At 41.5% G+C, this 22,764-nt stretch overlaps 1 protein-coding gene across 1 annotated transcript in view; it reads right to left on the bottom strand.

The window, feature by feature from the left end:
• Positions 1-522: 522 nt before the first annotated feature.
• Positions 523-22,764, bottom strand: part of LOC148034513 (uncharacterized) — a 40,344-nt gene continuing 18,102 nt past the window's right edge. Inside the window, exons 3-8 of the mRNA XM_087679450.1 lie at positions 15,078-15,228; positions 6,251-6,382; positions 5,948-6,085; positions 5,373-5,792; positions 5,148-5,284; positions 523-1,137 (exon numbers count right to left, since the gene is read on the bottom strand). Coding sequence (XP_087535576.1) covers positions 981-1,137; positions 5,148-5,284; positions 5,373-5,792; positions 5,948-6,085; positions 6,251-6,382; positions 15,078-15,228 — 1,135 coding nt within the window. The 3' untranslated portion in view covers positions 523-980. The remainder of the gene's footprint in view (positions 1,138-5,147; positions 5,285-5,372; positions 5,793-5,947; positions 6,086-6,250; positions 6,383-15,077; positions 15,229-22,764) is intronic.

Genomic DNA, 22,764 nt, shown 5'->3' with positions numbered 1-22,764 from the left:
CTAAGAAGCAGATTATGCTTCCCTAAATGTCTATCTAAGCCCTCTACTTCTCTCTCTCTCTCTCTCTCTCTCTCTCTCTCTCTCTCTCTCTCTCCTGCCCCCCACCAAACCCTAATTCCCAATGTTGGAGAGACTTGGGTGCCCTTTGGGCCCTCGCATATATCAGGGAAGTTTTGTGACCCAATGAGCCTTTTTAACTGAAAGAGCAATATGTTTTTCCTTAACTATATCCAAAGAGCCAAACCCTTGGGCCTTATCTCCCTCTCAATATGAATATAAGACTCCTGACGCTGATTTTTGCCATCTCCTTTATGGAGCCTTAGTTGATGAATCATCTGGGTCCTAAGCATTAAGGAACATGCATCTCTAAGCATATCTAAACAACATATTAGATATACAGTAATGAAAGTACAAGTCAAGGATTCAGAATTGCTATATTCTGCAGAAAGCACATGAAACTGACCAACCAAATCATACTTACAGAGTACCAGAAATGTGTCATAGACATGATGTGTTGCTAACAGAAGTTAAATCCTCTCTTGAATTTGGTGGTCACAGCCTGTAGATCTTAAATTCATGAATCTTTACAGTACAAACTCTCTCAACATGTCATTAATACATAGCCCTATAGCAAGAGCACATTAATGTCCAATCATAGTTGTGTCATATGGAGAAACATCAAAACCAAAAGCTGTCAGAAATGGAAAAAAATGTCCAACGTGCCAGCAGCAGCGCTGCCTTGTTAACTACCAAATGTTTTAGCATCCCCCAAATAGTAAAGGGTCAATAAATAATAATAATTGGTGTTATCCATACAGTTACCTGAGCACAGGCCAGTGATCCTTACTGGGGCATCTCAAACAGGCTATAAATGGGTTAGCCAGAAAATGACAACATATCTGACAAGATTCTGTGTAATTCCAAGTATGAATCCACATATCGTGGTTTGGAGTTCTCTCTTGTTAGCAATCAATAAATAGTTATGAGCGGAGACGCAATCTTTCACTAGGATATATCAAATCTGGGTTCCTAATTCCAGGGTTCAGACGGACCAATTCCTCCCAATTTGATTTCCCTGTTCTTCTGGAAATATCTGATAAAGTATCACCTTTTCGTACTTCATAAATTTCAGGTTCCCTGCATGTTTCATAAATTCACAAGAATGGTAAGCATCTTAAGAAAACGTGTATTATATGTCATTCACAAACACAATTTACAAACACAAAGAATGTCTTCACAACATGATTGAAAAGTAGTTAATAAATTTGCTTAAAGACACCAGAAATTAAAGCACCACAATTCCCCTACATACTCTGGAATTTCCTAAAATAACTCTCAAATTTCAAAATTTACCACAATACCCTTACATTATTACCAAAAAAGCTGTTTTAGGCACTGAATCTCAAAAATTACCATAGTACCCTTATAATATAAAAGTTTTGGGCCTCTAGAATCTGCCCAGTCCTTTGTGTGCCTTACATAATAATCAAGATTTGCTCAAGATCAGTGATATTTGTCTCCATAAAGCATAACTTTTATAACTTGTTTGTGTATAATACCATCAAGAATCGTCATTCTATCATTTTATATTTTTGAAATGAAATTATTGATAATTGTTGGGCCAAGTATTGTATGAGCTTGAAAGGGGTTTCCTTACTCCCAGAAGAGAGCACAAAATGTGTACTATGGGATATGGTGAATGAAACACGTGGACGCTGTATGCCTCATAGGGATGACATGGATGCGGTCTACTACTCATCCTTCCAACATAGCTCGTTATAAGCTAGGTCATTTCAATAACAGCCATTAGCCAGTCCCTCCCCCTTCAAGTTCCACATATCACCCCTAAAAAACTACAGATCAAGGTGGATAGAAAAGGGAAAGGCAAGGTTTGTCAAGGTTTCATTTTGCATCTACACACATGAATTAAAAGCATTTCTACCCTTTGATTATGAAGTGTGTGAGAAGATACAGTACTTGACATGATTTTCACGTGATATCATGCTCTATAGCTACCTTCAGCAGGTCTTATTGACATCTTGTACTCAAATGTTTTTATAAAGATAGCAGAATGTTTATTTTATCATAATCTTTCATCTGCTCCATATGGAAGTGAACTACCAGAGCTCTCCCTTTGTGGAAGTCTCCACTATGCTTTTTTTTTCTGGCAAAATAAAATGTGGCTAATCATATTACTCAGAGCATCAATGAAGTAAAAATTCTCAGCAGTCTAACTGGAGCTGAGTGCAAACTAAGTCAAATACATACAAGGTCATTTGGGTGATCCGGGGGAGATGGAAGAAAGAAGCCATGGTGGGGTGGCATAACACCACCAGGGGTTATGATGCCATAGTGTGAAAAATAGGCCATGGTGACCCTAGGTATGAAGGAATAGCTGTCAAAGCTCCTGTGAACGACACCAGTTTCAGGGAGTGATGGACGGCAGATTATCAGATCTCTTCCAGAGTGGCCTACGCAGAAAGGCTCTCTTTGGTAAATGCCAGCTGGCAAAGGCTCTATTATTTGCTGGATAGGTGATGCCTTTGAGTCACCACTGCATAGGAACTAGCTTCAATGATGAAAATTGGTCATGCATCTCCACCTCATACAGTTAATCACATCCCTAAGTGACTGACTACCAGCAGAAAACTCCCTAGTTAATACACTTGAGGCTGGGCCAAAGGATCTTGCAAGCTCCTTCCCAAACCAGCCATGCTAACTCACATGACCACAAAAAATGCTTTGGGTTCTCCAGGTGTTGCTGCAGGCAATGCTGGCAAAGCCTATTTTGCTGCATTTGAAGCAACCAGCTACCTATTACTAGGTCCCCATGGGTCGCCAGCTATCCCAAAGGCATCATCAAAAAGTGTGTTTGAAGGGGTCCATGATGCTATGCTCTATCCAATGTTGAATGTTGGTGGGAGGCCAATATATATCATCCTGCATCACAATATGTCTACCAGTCCATGTTGTGTAGGCAAAGAAATGCATTGCCGAATGTGAAACTGTAGGCCAGCTCCACTCTCCGTGGCCCACAACTGCCACTCCTTGATGTCCAACCGAGCAAGGTACAGGTTAAACTTCCACAACTTCCCTTGAAGTCCTATGAACTCGGATTCTACTCCAAAGGAGGTCAAGAAAAGCTAGGCCTTGGTGCCCACTATCTAAGGCTGACCTGCCACCATCCTGTACTGTGAAGGTATCTAGGCCAATGACCATCGCTACTTATTGGGACACCTACTGATGAGAACCGAGCTCTCCAACCCCACAAGCCCTCTGTGAAGGGGGGCAAGCCACTCCTATGAGCTCACAGTATTGATCTCCAGCTGTTTAGCCCTGTACTCCTCCTGCTCCCTACCATTTTCTGAAGAATCTTCACATATACATCCTTGTAGGTGTCGCTTTAGATTTTGATAGAATGGGCATGGCCTGCCTCCCATGCAACCCACTGAATATGCATGCACTCCCCAAGCTGCAATCCCTTTCTTTCCCTGACCTACCCATTCCAAAAGTCTGGCTGTCTATCAACCTCCTCAAAACGTGAGGGTCTCTACTCTAGCACCTTCCGTAGGCGTGCCAGACATGTAACAATTTGAGTATAAAATAGGATTTGGGAAGGGAGGGAGGGAGGGAGGGAGGTCCCATAGAAAGGGCTTCAAATGATCAATCCCCTACACGACGTGGTCAACCTTCCTGGAAGCCATCCTGAAGAAGCAGATTCCAGATTTGCCCACTTGGCATGAGTCCTTGAACCACCAACTTATTCACCAAGAGGGCTTGACCTTAGTACTCTGGGTCAATAATCCCCAAACCTTGGTCTGAATGGTGTTTGATGGGCCACTTTGGCTCCAGAATTCCCTGACCCATTTGAGTTGGACCCACAAGAAATTCTAAACTAAGTGGCTAACTGAAATATGCAGGCTGAGGGGAAACACCACAGCAGAAGCAATATACCAGCAGGTGGTTACATGCAATACCTGGTTGATGACTAGAGCTCTATTCGCTAGAGAGAGATGGGACTTGCTCTAGTAAGTCAGCTTCTGTCACTATTACTGGTACCAACTGCTGGGATGCTGTTTTGGAACCCAAAGTATCTCACTGTCTGCCTCCTGCTCATCATCCATCTGAAGCCCAAGTGAACTCCCGAGGATTCAGCTTCTGTAAGAAAACAAACTGATGTGTACAAGTTGATATTTGTGCCTGCTGCTGTCCAAAACACCTCCAAAGCCAATCTCACCCTCTCCAGCATCAACTCGTCATCCTCAGTATACAAGGCTGTGTTGTCTGCATTGTCTGAGTTCAGCAAGCTCTGTCTCTGCCCGTGCAAGCAGCTTGAGACCCCTCAACCAACTGACTCTTGAAGGGAGAAAATAAGACATCACTTCTGCAAAGATCTGGAAAAAGGTATGGAGCGAGTGGTCAATCCTATCTGACTGACCTCTCCAGGCAGAACTTCTCTCCTTTCTGCTCTCCTATGATAGCCTTGCTCCTAGCTGTCCTCTGAAATGCTGAGGCCCCACTGATCCACTGGAGAGCCTAGCCAGGCCATGATACCCTCCACTAAGTTTTCTCAAAGTCCAAAAGAGGCAATTCACCTATGCCAGATAACTGTGCTCACTGATGCGATAACACACACATGCACACCCCTTTCCTCCCCTCCCCGCTGTAAGAGATCAAAGAAAAGAAAATTGGTAAGTCACACAAACTTAGTTGACTTGGGTGTTATGAGGTACATAACAAGGCCTTTTGGTCAGCTTGTGGATATCTTGCTCTGTTTTTCAATGTTGTTGTTGGATGTTGCAAAACACAGCCACACCTAAAAGGATAGGAAACACCAGGCTTGAGGGCAGCCATGTCATCCAATCCACAAAGCAACTATATGCTTAATCAACTACACTAAAATATCCTTCATCATATAGTTTTATGTCTTGATACAACTCTTAATGCATAAAAACACATGTCAAAAGAATTGGAATTCCTACAGCAGCCTCACAGGCTTCAGCCTTCTCTTCTGTAAGACCTCCATTTCTTCAAAAAAATTTCAACAAATTCAGTTAATCCTTCAATGATGTGCTTGTCCCACATTGAAAGGTAAACGGACTGCCCCAATATTCATTTCAAGCGGGATAGTTAAAGGAGAAAATTACCTGCACCGGATAGCGTACACAGCTCCTAACATTGCAATTGTAGCAGCAAGGATTGGCACCCAACATCTTTTCTTCTTTGCTTTTTCAGAATCCAGATCATCTTTCTTGACTTGGCCACACAGCCGTTCACCAGCTAGCTGCCAAGCCCATATGCAACAGACTTACACTATCACTGCAAGGACTACATTGAAGCAATCTTGGTGAAAAACAAGCAAAAATGCTTACCACTTCTACTGTGTTGCTTTCTGGCTTATCCTTCAAACCAGAATCTGGCACAAACTGGTTAACACCCCACCTGTGGCAGACATTTTTGCAATCTGAAATCATAATGGGGCTGTTGTTGGAAGTTCTATCATTGTAGTCAACACAGGATAATCCATCACCAGAAAAACTTCTCTTTCTGGGTTCAAAAGTGTCCCAGTCCACTCTGTGATGATTAAAGTTCTTGTCATTCACATTTTCAAAATCTTCTAAAGAACCTGAGGATGCATCTGTTGATGTATCACCAGCACTCTCATTTTTCTCAGAGCTTGATGATGGAGACCCCTCAACTGTTTCTTTGGCGAAATCAGAAGGTGTAAACGTATTTTCTCCTTCAGACTCATCCAGATGATTTGATTTTTTCAGAAATGGACTTGATCGAACCTATTAAAGACAGGATCAAGGAGAGTCAACATAGACATAGAAGTATTAGTAGGGAACATTCTGTCTTGAATGTCTTTGATGTACTTCAAAATATAAAGTCAGTTGCAGTAATGGAGTAGGATCGGGACTAAAGATTGAAAGCAAACAATGCAGACCTTCTCTGGTGTTTCAACAAGTTGCAAGCTCAAAGAGATACTATTTGCAGAGGATGCATGAGCTAATGATTCCTTCAAACCATCGACCACTTCTGTGGGCATTGATACACCATGTGTGACATGATCGAAATTAGGAACCTGTTGCATCCAGTTTTAAGTGAGGTGGTTTTTATAGTATGTGGTGAGTTATGCATTTGACCATGAAGTAAATTAGTCATGATTTTAAAAGAACTTATTACAGTTATTCTGCCAAAAGTCATATGTCGGAAGTCAGAATCTAGCAAGGTGAAGCTCATTACTTACTGACAACTGTCTTGCCCGAGCTTTCTTTGAAAGAGCTCTTATGCACAAACAGACCCTGCGAATGTCTTTTTTCTCTACTACATCAGGTGGAGAAAACAAGTCTACACCGGTCAAGCCCAGCTTCTGACAAACCTGGAATTGTAAAACAGGCAGTAAAGCTTAAATGTTCCTAATCCTTCACTTCATGTTATGAAAAAACCAACACCAATCAGCAACATGTAAGGCCCCAAAAGGCATGATCCCTGACCACATGCACTGTTGACAGAATTTTTTGCTGTTCGACCCTCCAAAAATGGATGAAATCCATCATATAGCTAATAAGAACTGAGTGCAGCTGATAAATTTGCCACATTTCAGTTGGACCACATTTGAGGAGAGTGCAATAAAGCTGGAAGGAATGCTACAACTATCACAAACACTTCTGGTGGAAGTATCAATGAATGTATTGAAAAGAATATTAGATCATTTTTTAGCACAGTGGTTTGTATTCCATGTGGATATCTCTTATATTGTGCATAATAAAAGGGCAAGTCCATCTCTGCCATATTCATTCAGAACTACCTCCACACAAACATGCTTGGTGATGAACTTCCTTTTCCCAGGATTAAAAAAAGCTACTAAATGGCACGTGAATGATAATCATCACTAAGGTCAGTACCCAGAGTACACAATCCCACTACATGAAAATAAAAGAAGCATATGAATGAAGTACTTCAATCTGCTCAAGGCAGCTGTCTAGTACAAGGCTAATAGAATGGCTAGTGTGGCAGTCTGAAATGTAAACCTTATGAGGTATCCCTAAGTGGGTATATTGGAAAAGTTGAGAGCTCAGTATACTAGTAAGACCCAGCTAGTGTGCTAAGTATGAAAATCAGAGATGACTAACCCAGATTTGCCAGAGGTTACTCAACCCAGATTCTGCAGCATTACAGTTGTGTCATACTTGAGGATACTGAATAAAGCTAAGAGGAATTGCTACAGCCATCACAAAATTTTCTCGTAGAAAGAATATCAAAAGGATTTTTGGATTGTTTTGCAGCACAATGGCTCATGTGTCATGTGTGATATCCCATACCATGTATATTGCACCTTAACAAAAATGCAAGTCTATTTTCTGTCAGATTAATTCAGAGTGCCTCTACTCAAACATGCTTGAGGATGAACTTTCTTTTCCCAGGAAAAGGAAATGCTACTAAATGGCACCTCTGTGATGATCATCACTAAAGTAAATACACATACTACAAACTGAAAATATAAGAAGCATATGGATAACCAATGTCCAGATGTTCAAGGGGACTGTCTAGCACAAAGCTAATATAATGACCAGGTTGGCAGTCTATAATGCAAAACATATGACGTATCCCTAAGTGGAAGACACAATAAGAGTAATAGAGAACTCGGCAAAACTCCTACCCCGCCATTGCATCACCTGCTACCCCCGTCTCCCGACTGTTCCCTCACGCCCGCCCCTGAACAAAGCTCCCCTACCCCGCCATTGCATCACCTGCTACCCCCGCCTCCCGACTGTTCCCTCACGCCCGCCCCTGAACAAAGCTCTCATCATACATACTCTCAAACCCCCTGAACAATGCCCCTGAACTTATTACAGTTATGCTAAGACTTGTTAACAACTGGCTTGTATATATGAACAAAGCTCTCATCATACATACTTTCAAAGGAAGCAAGATGGAGCTGAGAGAACTGAATCCTTTGATGGTCTCGCTGACCAGTCAAATATCCCTTCCAGATTCAAAAAGGGCTAAGACTTGTTAGAAATTGGCTTGTATATATGAACAAAGCTCTCTAATACATACTCTCAAAGGAAGCAAGATGGAGCTGAGAACTGAATCCTTTGATGGTCTAGCTGACCAGTCAAATATCCCTTCCAGATTCAAAAAGTTCAATGATTGTAATGACTGTTCATTAGCCGTTTTACTTATGGATCTCCATGGGCCATGATAACCACCCTAGTTCTAGGCTGTGGAATTGTTGCCACCACTCTGCATCCACTAGGCAGTGTCGCCATAGCCAAACAGGTGGAGGTTTGAGAGGATTTTTGGGTAGTGTGCCCTTGGCCTTTGTTGGCAAAACCTATTTTTCTTTGAAACATTCTACCATCTAGCTTTAGCTTTGCTTGAAGACTACTTTGTTCATCACTAATCTTCTTAGATTAATTGTTCTTCCCACTCCTTGGATTCCTTTTCTGCTAAGTGCATATCAAAGCCTCCTCTAAAGTAGGCCGCAGGTGAGAAAATCTTTTTGTGCACAAGGTAAAATAACCTTGCAAAACACAAGCTGATTACTTGAACTCGTAAAAGATGGGTAATGAGACATGATTTGGTTTGTCAATACTTTCAAGGCAACTTTTAGAAGAACAAAGTGGTATGATATCATTTGACTTAGGGGAGCCAATTGTAGCAAACTCAACAAATGATTGCCAGCACTTTGTCAACTTGACTTTCAAGTCGTCCTTTTCAATCTTCAACTCCTAGAGCTCATGGTCAAGATTTATGTAACAGCACGATTGAGAGCCACATAGTGATCGATCAAGTGAGGCAATCATTTTGATGCAAGGTCAAAGTGTTGAAATTGTGAGTGAAATTGGGCATAAGACTCTGCATTGGCTCAACTAATATTGCAACATGGCACTGTGGTTTCTCAAGGAGCCAATAACCTTATATGATGGCCATTGAGGATTAGGTTGGGGTTTCTATCTTTGAAAAGGGTCCCATAGATCTTGTGAATCCAACACACGCTACATAAGATTGGACCACATCATATAGTTCGACTTATTAAAATGAGTCTTACTATTAACCCCATTATTGCCATAGTTGCAAAGTGGAACAAGGAATGAGGTGGGGATAAATGGGAGGCAAACCATTAGATTGAGATCGAATGGGCACTGAATGCAGCACCAAGGTGCTGGATACAGGTACTCTAAAATTTCGACCAAAAAGAGAAAGAATTTGTATGAAGAGAGTGAAATGGCACATTACACATAAACATGTGAGCAAACTATATGGCCACCTAAGAGAAATTAGGAGATTGATATGCATGAGAAGCATATTCTTTCATTTGAGCTCCTTAGGATGCAAAGTGCGCTGTCGTGCCACTACGCACACACCGTGTAAAAAAAAATCTAGAGTGTGCTTCCTTTTAGATTTAGAGAACCAATGCCATTTTAGACATTAGTGCTAGTGTCCATGGTTCAAAAATATTAGATTTTAGTCAATTTTTTATATTCTAGATATTATCTCTTGTAAAAAATCCATAAAACTATAGACAACTTCTAGATTAGGATAACATGTAAAAGAAAGCATGTAGCTTTCAGCCAATTTGAGAGGATTTTATGTAAAAAAAAGAGATTAGCGAAATCGCGCGACGTGCGATCGCTGTTTTCAAGCAGTGAACAGCACTCCGAAAGTGGGAGATGAAGGAGGAGTGATAACTGACAGGCTTCATCTCTGTTAGTATTCTTCTATATTTTCTAATTCTTTTTGGGAGTATTCTTCTGCATCTTCAATCTCTTCGAACCCTTTCTCTTCCGTCTACTCCTCTCCTTGAATCTACCTATACCCTGCTGTCTCTTATCTTCAAGAACTTGGCTTGAAACCTTCAACCCTTCTCTTATCTCTACCATCTCCGAAGTCTAAGCTCTTGAACCCCCATACATTCTTCTCTTGCTAAACCCCTGTGGTGACCTTCAACCCTACGCGCTGCAACAGCGCGAGAGTAATTGCCCCCACTATTGTGCCTAAAGCACCTGGCTGAAACATAGGAATTGAACATAGGGGCTATGTGTCGAAAGGGTAAGGAACGCTTGAGTCCATAGATGAAGATGAGGCATGATGAGAAAGATGGTGAATAGGATCAGGAAAAGACGATATGGTAGGAGAAGAGGCTAGGATGGTGGGTTGAATGTTAGGTGAATATGATGCACCAAAAACAAAATCATTAGAGCAATCTTGTAAATCTACGAGGTTGAATGTCCTCCTACCTCTAGAACCTCATCCGCTTAATATTTCTCCATGGTAATTTATTCCCATAACTTGCATATCAATGGTAGTAACAAAGGAAGAACTAGCAAAATATGAACAATGTATACTTGGCACGGACTTTCATAGAAAAGACATAGGATAGCTCCACAAGTCCATGTCAACATATCCTCCTCCAGCTGAGAGGTCAGTATTCTCACCAATCGGTAACCTTGAGCATTGTGCGCCTCCCTCTAACTTAAAGAAAGAAGAATGAGATGGCCATGCCAAAAAGGTGGTGGGAGAGTATAAGGAGAATTAGGTGTGGAAGCATTTTGTTGCCTCGTTTCTTCTAGACATCTCTCATGTCTCTGTCTCAGTACACCCATGTATTCTTCTTAGGTTAAAGAGTAGAAGCCCCTTACCAGACCTTTCCCTTCTGCCATGGAGGATGGCTAAATGTACCACTCCCTCAGAGCATGTAAGGATGGAGAAATAGGATAAATGGGGAGAGGCTCCCAGTGGGAGTGTCTTGGTGATGAAGGATGAGGCATCTCCAAATGTGTTTTCGTGTGCTTTTGAATGCCAAGCTTTCTGAATCAAGGCTCAAGTGTCCATCAAGAGTACTGGAAGGTGATACCATGTAAGAAAATGCTAGAGTAAACAAAGAAAGTGGTGAGTTGAAGGAAGTGTCAGAGATGCTGAAGACAAATTTGAGAGCCTGTCGTAGTCAAGACAGACCCCTCAGGATGAAATTTACATGGCAACCTGCAGAGACAGTAGACCCTCTACCAGCAAAACACAGGCAGCACAACTGGAAACAACAGTGCCTTGATCAGCAATAGCATGAACAGCAGCCACTTGTCTCTGCAAAAGAAGATGAAGGTAATATATAACAGGCAGGATGCTGATGATTGCAACTAACTTCATATTCAGGAGGAAGCAAGACAATGTTGGCTGAGTCTAGAAATGTAGCAGAGGAAGTGATGGAAATGGAGAACTGAGATGAATGAAGGTGATGAAAGTTTGGAAATGTGGAATGGAGAGTGAGTGGCCAACAACCACCTTTTCCTAGGACATTTTGAGCCATTTGTCCTGCAAAACTTTTCAAATCTCTTTCTCTTTTAAATATTCTTTTGGGGCTGTTTTTAGAGTAAATTAGACCATTACTTGCTCTATGTAGATTACAGTCATAGTTTTTGGAGAGGGAAGGAAAAAGTACAAAAAGCCAAGTGTGTCAACGTTTTGTTGGAGTTAAATCAATATTGTGCTTTGGATTTCTTATGCATGCAAAATACACTTACAAGAAATGATTCGTGCAAATTGGATAAATGAATGACTAACACAAGAGAAAAATCTATTTTAGATAAGAGATGTTCTTCCAAAAAGTACTTCCAAATAAAAGGAAGGAATTAGAAAGGCAAAGAAAAAGAATGGGCAGTGGACATAAACTATTCATGAATTGATTATGTCTTGTTTGGATGACCACAAATGAATTGTTGCAATGTCTTCAGCACATTATCCACCTAACCGAGCATTGGAAAGTTCATTTACAATGATTAAGCTGGATCATGCTCTAGAATCTTTGGGTAAATGGAAATCACCAAGATGGAATGGCCTTACAGTTAAGGTTTTACTTGCATACTTAATACTGGGATCTATTAAATGGCATATGTTTTTATGATACATAAAGCTTGGCACACCAGGATGATGTCTCTCTCTTGAAAGGAAGGCTTGGTCAAACTAATTTTTAAAAAGTAGATGTGTGAAACTCTCTCTAACTAGAGATGTATAGCATTAATGCGTGTAACCTGTAAGTTGATGAATCTATACTTTTCTCCAAATGGCTTGCCTCCTGCTCAAAATCATCCAGTGTGAAGGTGAAAAATTAGTAATCACACTGCTAATGCATATATTGGCATTGAATATGTCAAATGTACAAACTCGCATATGCTGATCATGTAGGCTGATATTCAGAATTTGTGAACTGGGAATATATTCTATAAACCATGACAATATTAGGTTTTAGTCCTAAAATGCAAAACATTGGCTTTTGGTTGTGCGAGGATATCAAAGCTTCTGCTGCTTTATGAAAATATCTATTTGAAGCTTCATTTGGAACATTGGTGTCTCAAGGCTGTGGAGTGTGTGCAGTTGCCACCGTGGGGAATCAAACCTGAGGAATGCATCAGCCAAGGCAAAACTGGGGGCTGCAATGGAGTCTCCAAGCACTTACAATGGACCGGCTGTTTTCACAGGCATGTCTCTCCCAAGTCCTGCTGAAGATGATCGAAGTGAAGCAATGTAATTGCTGCCAAGGCTGCCAAGGCAGAGACTGAGCAGGTTAAGGCAGGAAGAAGCAAGAGAGAACTCTAGAGGATGAGAAGGGAGAGGATAAGGGAACTGACACAAGGCTGATTAAAGAGAAGAAGAGTTCTGGGACCTAGAAAAAATAAGGAAGAGGAAAGCTATGCAGAAAAGGAAAGGGCTAGAGATTGGCCAATGGAAATACAAAGGCAGGGGAGAGGAGGCGGAATGAGAAGGGCATACAAGGCGGCAAGCAGGTTGAGAAGAGGGGCACCAGTAAGCATGAGGGAGGAGGAGAAGGTGCTGGCTAAAGACAGGATGAAGAGAGAGGGATCTGATTTAAAAAATGGTGTGAGGAAGGGAGTTCTTGCTAGAGGAGGAGGTGGCAAGCTAGGAGAAATTATGACTGGAGGTGCCAGCAGGCTGGAAAGGTGCAAATGAGATAGAGGACAGAAATTCTAGGATGGCAGACAGAAGTGAAGAGGCTTCCATGATAGGCTATTTCTCTCTCCCTCACTAGCTACTAGAACAATTAAATCCATCTTATTGAGTGTAAGTGTCTACTCTAGCAAAGATAGCCCAAACTCTCAAGGCACTAATCCTTTCTATGTGTGAGTCTCGCCTTGATAAGCTCAATTTTTAGCCACAATGAAATCGACGTCATACGTGTTGAAATGTGCCCTACCTTTGTTTTAGCCCACTGTGTGTGTCCACCATGCCTATGACTATAATCAATGGCCAATGGTAATACACTAATCTATCTAGATATCTTCGAGTTCAAAGTTTTAATTTTTGGATCATACAATTACATATGTAAACTATTGAGTTGTAATCAACATAACCTCCATTGGGTTCTGATTGAGCTTCTGTAGACTCTCATCATGCCTATGACCAACCACCAATGGCCAACTCTAATACACTAAGAGCACCACTTTCTAGGCCCAAGCCATAGGAACAATGGATGTTAGGCTAGAGTTTGCATTAGAAGCTTTGGCTATTATTACTCCTCAGGAGGCTTACACAAGGATCAGTCTTACTGCTCATTTTTAGATTTTTTAATTGTAATGCTCATGTTCAAATTACACACCATTTGTAGAATTCACTCATGGAATGGGCAGCATCATTGGATGATATGTCTGAATACCACTTTTTTTTTGGTACATTGGGCTTCTAAAACCTATCTGCTTTAGGCCCAAACTTTCTCTTCTATGAGCTGCCTACCTCATAGGGGCAGCTATCATCCCCCAATTATATTTACCCTTTGTTTGAAAGTAAGGTATACCACCCCTCTTCAGACCAGCAATCCACCCTTTAGCCTGGATTAACTGCTATGCAGGGGAACATATTGTTCATCTATTCAAGAGTCACAAGTTACACAACTGCTAGACTTCAAGTGACCCAAGAGGCCACACAGAGTTATAGTCCACCAGCATCAAGTATCTCCATTTTACATGAATTTCTATTTCCAATCCCTTCATGTCCTTCGCCCGGCAAAGTTAAAAATTGTCTCCATTGACTATAAATTGATATAATCATGAATTCATTACCCATATAGACTACAAAGTTTTGTCTAATTGTTTTAAACATAGTCTACAGTAATCACACAAAGTTATGGTCCACGACTGTCTATGGTCTTGTGAGCTTGCACAACTGGTGTGTAGAGGAGCTTGCAGGATACTCTTTCAAGTAGAGCCTAGCCTTAGGTGTCACATAGGGTGCTTTCTGGCTCACAATCAATCACAGGCATCACCTATTCTACAAGGTGGAGATGCATGAAACGATCTTGGTCATTGAGGCTAGGTCATGTGCATTGTGGGCCTGGAGGCTCTGCCCGGCTACATACTAAACCCTATTGCATCACAGTCACAGGTACACAAATCATTGGTAGCCTCAGACAGTGGCATGATTGGAAGGCTCATTGCCAACTAATCTTCAACAGCAAGAACCTTTTCTTATATGCCACCTTGGTAATGCTCTGGTCAACCATCATTCTACTCCCTCAATGGCCATTGGAAGCAGCTTCCGAGGGACAAGGATGATGGCATCAACAGGAGCTTTGGCAGCAATTCCTTCACACTTGGGGTCGTCATAGCCTATTTTTCACCTTAAAGGACAGCAAACCCTGGTGGCGTTACACTCCACTATGGCTTCTTTCTTCCATCCACCCCTGACTGCCCTAAGATGCCTTGTATATAGGTGATACATAATTTGATTTGCATTTGGCTCCACCGAGACTACTGAGAGCTTAGAATTTGTTGCAATTTTTCTTTTGAGTAATAAAATCAACCACAACTCTTCTCGAAAAAAACAAAAGTTATAGTCCACCAACAACTTGCAAAAACTTTACATTTTGAATACATTCTCCTTCTTACTACTTTCCACCTCCAATTTTACAACCATAACTTCCCCCTCTACCCCTATCCCCAACCCGCAAAAAGAAAAATGAGTGCACACAGATTGGACTAACACACACAAAATCTAGGCTATAACGTATTCCACAACACATTGATAAGCAAAAAGAAAAGACCCTTATTAGCACAATATACCTTCAAGAAAGTGTCTACATTTGAATAAGGAAGATATTTGCCACTATGCTTCCCATAGAAAGAAGCCTCAGGAAACAAAGATCTTGGAGATGTTGGCTCTCCATCTGAATGCTTTCGCAATAATGCACGGATTATATAAGAGACCCTTTTCCTGAAAAAAACTTATCAAGTTAACTTTGGTACATATTATTTTTCCAACAAAGTGTAATCACAATAAAGAGAATGCATATGAGAAGCTAATAAGTGTCTAAAAACAAATATCAAGATGAACCTCTCATATCAATATAAAAAGCTAACCAAAATTTGATTGATTAAAAGGAAAATGTGCCTCACATACCAAGAATGTGGACAATGCATACCAAGACAAATTATGATCATCTATTCTTGTACGTCTTTGGGTGAGGGTGAAAGTGGAAGGGACGAGGGAGGACCAAGGAAGAAAAAGATAAACTTGTACCAAACAACAAAAGGAGGAGCACATGAGTAATTAATGTACTGTTTGAATGAGCTAATATTGTCATGAGACACAAAAACAAAATATCATCTCATATGATTCTGAATCATCTTCCAAATAGTATGATTCATTCATCCAAATCCAAAACATTGTGAGAGGTGAGAGAATGCACAAAGATCGAAGCTCAAGCTTAGCTGCAAGTACAATTGATAGTGAAGTGAGTGTGTGTGTCCGTGATAGTACGACACCCAATGCAATAATCTAAAGAGTGTAAGATGCACGTACAAGTACAACCCTTAAACCTTAGGGTTGCAAGAGTGTGTTCACACCCGAAAGGTGTAAAACACGATAAGTGCCCAAACTATAGGCACATCAAATAAAAGGAAATAAATCTAGAGGAAAAAACTCTCGTAAGGAGAGTAAAAATTTCCCTAGTGTCCTACTAAGGATCACTGACACTCCCCTGTGAGCGTAGGCATGAGTCAAACTCAACAAACCCCCTGCAGTGAAGAGTGGTTGATATACAAGGGTCATACACCAAAGGAGATAAAATTTTAAGCATTGCGGAATGCTTCAAATTTGTCACAAGGAAGAGATTTGATGAAGATGTCTGCCACATCATTGGTGGCAGGACAATAGACAAGGCTAATATCACCTGCATGTAGCCTCTCTCTGACAAAGTGATAGTGGATCTCGATGTGTTTCATGTGTCCATCAAACACTAGGTTCTGTGCCATTGCAATGGCACTCTGACTATCACTGAACAAAGGAGTAGGCTCCATGAGACAAATATATCCAAATCAGTCAACAAGCATCTAAGCCACATGCATTCAACTGTGGTAGTGAAAGCTGCCTCGTATTCAGCTTCACATGACGATATGGCAACAGTGGATTGTTTCTTACTAACCAACAAATGCAATATGAGCCAAGAAAGAAACAATTACCACTTGTGGAGTGACGAGAATCATAATTACCAGCCCAATCAGAATCACTGTAAGCATGTAAGTGTAGTGGTCCCCCCTTGGCATAAAGCAATCCAAGAGTCCTAGTACCTTGCAAGTAACAAAAAACACGCTTGACAGCTTGCCAATGTGACATGTGTGGCTGATGTATATATTTGCTCAGGGCTGAAATTGCGAATTGAATGTCTGGCCTTCTGTTGTATAAGTAAATGAGACATCCAACTACTAGAGCATATGTATGGATATCATTGTCATCATGCAAGGACAGCTTTAGTCCAAGTTCCATTAGTGTACAAACTAGCTTGCAATCCTATAAGCCAAACCTCTTAAGAAGTTTACCAATGTATCTAGACTGTGACAATCCAATGTCTCTAGCATCATGAACTGAATGTCCAAATAATAGTGCAAAGCCAAATCTGACATCTCAAAAGTTTACTGCAAATTTTGTTTCAATGTTGAAATCCAATCAGCATGCGGCCTTGTAATCAAAAGATCATCAACATAAAGGCATATGACTCTCTTTACATATATAAAGTGTAGACTCTAATGAGCTATTTATGAACCCCTTGGCTAAGTAAAAAGAGGGTAAAAAGGCATCAATCTTTGCATACCAAGCTCGAGGAGCTTGCTTCAAACCATATAGAGCCTTTTTCAGCTTGCACACCAAGTGTTCGGATCCCACAACTGCAAAACCAATGGGCCGTTGTACATATACTTCATTTTGAAGCTCCCCATGTAAAAATAGTCTTTATATCAAGCTAGTACACAGTCCATCCATAATGGGCAGCCAAAGCAACCATAGACCGAATGGTCATCATACGGGATGTAGGAGCAACTGTCTCCTCATAGTCAATGCCTTTCTTCTGTGCATAGCCTTTGGCCACAAGCCTAACCGTATATTTGTCAATGAATCCATTTACATTCCTTTTCAGCTTAGAGGCCCACTTTGTACCTATGGCTTTCTTCCCAACAAGCAAGGACACTAAATCCCATGCTTAATTCTTTATGATAGATTCAAACTCAGCTTGCACTGCTGCCATCCAATGCACACTATGTTGTGCATCCTTAAAACATTCAGGCTCCTCATCATCAAGTGTATATGTTGTCATAACAAAGTCCATTGTATGTGCAACATCATGCATACGAGCTTGCCTTCTAGTATGACCAGCGATAGGAGCATCCACGTGACTATCTTTCATAGTCTACAAATACCATCTAGGCATATACCTAGCTTCCTGACTCCGTACAAATTCTAGCTGAATTTCAAATTCAGCACCTTGCTGAATATTCAGATCAGACATAGGCTGATTTTTTGCAATACCCAATGGAGCAGTTGGCTGAACATTAAGTTCACTTGTTGAAGCTCCAATTGTATCACTGAAAGAAATGGGCAGCAGCCCTTCAAATATATCATTGGCAACCTGATATGTATCAAAACCAGTAAGGGATAGCTCTGATTTTTCATCAAAAATAACATCCCTACTGACAAATACCTTCTTAGAAACAAGATCATATAATCTATATCCTTTGCTCTCACTGATGTACCCCACAAAAATGCATTTGACAACCTTGTTATCCAACTTCTTTCTGAGTACCTTAGGAATGTGTGCATACGCAAGACACCCAAAAGTACAAAAATGTCCAACAGAAGACTTCCGGTTGTTCCAAGCCTCAAAAGGCGTAACATTCTTTAATGCCTTGGTGGGGCACCTATTCAAAACATAGCAAGCACACATAATTGCTTCCATCCAAAAACTATGTGGCAAGCTCGTTGCTTTCAACATACATCTGGCCATCTCCATGAGTGACCAATTCTTTCTCTCTGCAATCCCATTCTGCTGTGGAGTATAAGCAGTAGTGTACTGATGGACAATGCCTTTCTACTTCAAAAAAGAATTCAGTATAGAAGACATGTATTCCCGCCCTTGGTCCAAATGGAGAGCCTTAACCCTACAGCCAAATGGATTTTTAGCAAGTGCTACAAAAGCCAAAAATGCGTCATACACTTTTGACTTTTTCACCAAAGAATAGACACAGCAAAAACGAGCGAAGCCATCAATGAAAGTGACAAATAGTAACAGACACCCAATGACTTTTTTTGCACAGGGCCACATACATCTGAGTGCACAATCTGTAATCTAGCAGTTTCTCTAAAAGCAACATCACGGGGAAATGAAAAACGATGCATTTTTTCCAAAACACATCCCTCGTATATATACTTAGGAGATCTCTCCAAGAAAGGTAAACCATCAAGCATCTATATACGTTGCATAAGCATCAAGCTGCCATAGTTTACATGCCCCATACGAGCATGCCATAACTCTGTCTATGACATAGCAGGAGTGAGAGTAGATGCTAGATAGATCGACTGATCAACTAAATAAGTATCAAGGGTGAACTGGGTATGGGCATGGTAACCTCCCATGGAGCCCAAGGTGGAGGGATAGGGACATGGGGAGCAGAGGATGGAAATCCCTGCGTATGATTCAAGGGATGTGTGACGATAGTACACAAGCAAAGGATGGATATGTTAGAGATTGGCATTCCTTGGACAAACAGTTCCAGTTCTAAGCAAGTATCTACAGTCGTACTAGGCAAGCCACATGGCAAACAGTTCATACAGCTAATGTCAACAAGGTGCAGGCAGCACAAGTGTTACATAGCACAGTAGGACATGTCGGACAATTTTCTGCAAGCGATCAAGTGCAAGTTGGACAACTACTATATAGTCGGCTGCATTTAATGCAGCTAACCTATATTATTTATTGTGATTTTTGTTGGGGCCCAACCTCCGCACACTCAGTCAGTTCTGATCTTAGGTTTCCAGGCTGTTGATCAACGTGGAGACAATCCTCAAGCTTCACAGAGAGTGAGATCTTCGAGGTGGAGACATAAGCAGACATACTCTCTACACCCATGTACATATCTACATCCTTATACAACATTCTTCACCGTAATTTTTATGCGTTCCACTATCTCTTTCTCTCTCTCTCTCTCTTCTCTCTATGTTCAGTCTTTGTCTTGGTCATACACTTCCGCATTGCTTCACTTTGACATGGTATCAGAGCATTGAAGGACTTTGGACCTACCTGAAGAGGAGATTTCAGCGCAACACAAGGCTGCGTTTTCAGCATTCAAGGGGGAGCAAGAGGGCATGCATCAAAACAAGGCTAAGGCATGCATGGGTGTGCAAGAAAGGAGTAGATTTGCTGAAGTTGCTACTGATTTTTGCTGTTAGAGAAGGAAGAAAGCTGCATTTTGGGCCTTCAAGTGCAGATTTTACTTTTTCATCGCCTCCGGCAGGTGGAGGAGGAGCAGAACGAGCGGTGAAGAGCCCTAGCAGGCTGCATTTGCATAGTCAGAGGGGGCTACTTTTTGTGTTTTGTGCAAGTATTGTAGGTGAAGATGTCTTCTAAGGGCACTGGCTCTTCCATTAGATCAAAAACTCAATGGTGAGAACTACCGCATTTGGCGAGTTATGATGCTTGCCATTTTGGAGTCCTATGATTTGGTGGAGCTTGTTACAGAGGCTACTCATCATTCTTCTTTACAAGACCAGTCCAGACTCTCTTCAACTGATAAGTTGGAGTTGGCAAAGGCTCAAGCACATTGGGACAAACTCAACATTCGCATCCGCTTGTTTTTCTCTCTCATGTACTACAGCTGTGATCTCTCATACACAGCATTTGACAATGGCCCGAGAGATATGGCTGGAGCTTGATCAGATGTATAATCGTATGACCATCATGAAATGAGTTTCTTTGAAAGTGCAAATGAGGACCATGAGTGTCAACAAGTTATCTTCTATGCGGAAGTATATTAACAAGCTCAGACAGCTTCAGATGTAGGTACAAAATGCAGGAAAGATTATCACTTCTAAAGACATGGTGATAACTCTTTTTTCACAACTACCGCCCCGTTTCAGTGGTATTTATTCCGCCTTGATTGCCTTAGGGTAGTTTGAGACTCTTCGGTGGGAGGAGTTGGTTCCTATGGTCTTGGACTAAGAGGAGCAATTGAAAGGGACCAATGCTTCTAAATCTAAGGCCTTAGTAGGTCAATCCTCTCAGAAAAAGGGGAAGAACCAGAAGAAGGAGGACAAGGAAAAGGAGTTCACTTGTCACATTTGTGGCAAGACAAGTCACTAGAAGAAGGACTGCCCCGACAAGGACAAGAAGAAAAAGGAGAAGAAGGAAAAATCTTCAAAGGATTCCAGAGTAGTGGCTGCTCCCTCATTAGCTACTTTCCTCCACTTGGAGGTGATCGAGGCATCAACCCTGAAGGCCTCTGATGCTGTGTTGATGGCCCCATACACTTGGGAGTGGATTGTTGATAGTGGTGCCTCACGGCACATGACTCCTTTAGTAGATGTTGCTCATTTGCGGCTTTCGCATGGCCAAATGCTTATTTATGATAGTTCTTCTATCCCTATTCAAGGATGGGATAACATGCATCTTATTCCAGATGGACAAGGTGGTGCCCATACATCCAAGGTGCTTTATGTGCCAGCCTTGGGATACTATCTACTTTCGCTGCACAAGATTTATGCCTTTGGTGTCTTGGTCAAGTTTGATGTGGATTCTTTTTCGATTCTTTATTGTGGATCGAGACAAGTTCTTGCTTCAAGTTATGAGGAGAATGGAGTCTATAAGTTGCGATCTTCTTTTGCCATGACTTCTCTTCTTCTTACCTCTCAAACATAGTCCGAGCTTTGGCATGCTCGGTTTAGCCATCTCAACTATGATTACCTTTCGGAAGGCGTCTAAGGGACAACTTGTTTGAGGTTTGCCAGATATTGTGGTGAGCTAGCAACCTTGTGTATCCTGCATCTGTGGGAAGAAAACTTGTGATGCTATTCCCAGCAAGGCTTCAAGGCAGTCTTCAGCATCTTTGGAGCTTGTTTCTACTGATCTTTGTGGACTAATGAGGACGGAGTCCCTTAGAGAAAGCTTGTATTTCATGCTAATTGTGGATAATTACAGCAGGATGACATGGGCTTATTTCTTGAAGCTGAAGTCGGAGACTTTCTTTAACTTTACGAATTGGTTGCTCTCTGAGGAGAACCGATCGGGCTGGAAACTAAAGACCTTACAATTGGATAAGGACGAAGAACTTGTTTCTAATGAGCTTGCTTGTTTTTGTGCAAATCATGGCATGTACCAAGAGTTTGCCAATACAAACACCCCTCAAGAGAATGGCATATTGGAGTAAAAGAATCGCAGTGTGATCGAGATGGCCGGTACCATGATGGAGCATCGACAAACATCTCAGTGTCTATGGGTTGAGGCTGTGGCTACTACAGTTCACATTCTTAATCAATCTTCTACTTCCGTTGTTGTTGGTATGACCTCTTATGAGGCGTACCTTGGGTCTAAGAAAAATGTTTCTTATTTCAAGGTTTTTGAGTATGACGCCTATGTTCATATCCCGAAAACAGTGTGACAAATTTGAAGCCTTCCAAAAGACGTGTTTATGGGCTATAGCTCGCAGTCTCAAGGTTACCGATTGTATGATCCTATTAAGTGAAATGTCTATACAAGCCGTGGTGTTCGGTTTGTGGAAGTTCCAACCTTAGAGGGGGGTGAAGAAGACCTCATTCTTGGAGATCTTGGTGCTAGTTGGACGCCAGCAATTGTTCCTCTCGATCTCGTGCCTCTTGAGGACTCTTTTTTGGATGAGGAGCTTAGTTCTTAGCTAATGGATTCACTGATCGTATCCCAACAGTCAGTGGACCTTCCAAAGACTTCAGTAAATGGAGAGTGACAAGGCGAGATCCAGCCTCCTCTTCGTTGGCCTCGTGTCACTCTTTGTGATACAAAGATTGAGGGGGTCGTAGGATGGCCATGGCGTTCTCGAAGGAACCAAGCACATCACACCAAGCTTGTGTACACTAATTACTATTTGATGACTCATGCCATGCAGGATCGAGAGCCTACTTCCGCAAAGGAGACTTTACAGCATGATCATTGGTGGAGAGTGATGGAGCAAGAGCTAGAGTCGATTGAGAGGAATGGCACTTGGTACCTTGTGTCAAAGCCTCCTCATACGAAGATCATTGGAGTTAAATGGGTCTTCAAGACCAAGTACCGCAATGATAGTACGTTGAATAAGCACAAGGCCTGCCTTGTTGCTAAAGGTTTTCCATAGCACCCAAGCATTGATTTCCATGATACTTTTGCCCCTACAACTTGGATGGTTATATTCATGCCGTTCTTGCCTCAGCTAGCCATAGGAGATGGCCGGTCTATCAACTGGATGTGAAGTCTGCCTT

Source organism: Lygodium microphyllum, chromosome 6 (assembly GCF_053477565.2).
Source record: "Lygodium microphyllum isolate KBCC chromosome 6, Lygodium_microphyllum_v1.1.10, whole genome shotgun sequence".
In the NCBI taxonomy this organism is placed as follows: Eukaryota; Viridiplantae; Streptophyta; class Polypodiopsida; order Schizaeales; family Lygodiaceae; genus Lygodium; species Lygodium microphyllum.
Note: the sequence above shows the minus strand (reverse complement) of the source record. Positions and strands in the feature narration are given on the sequence as shown.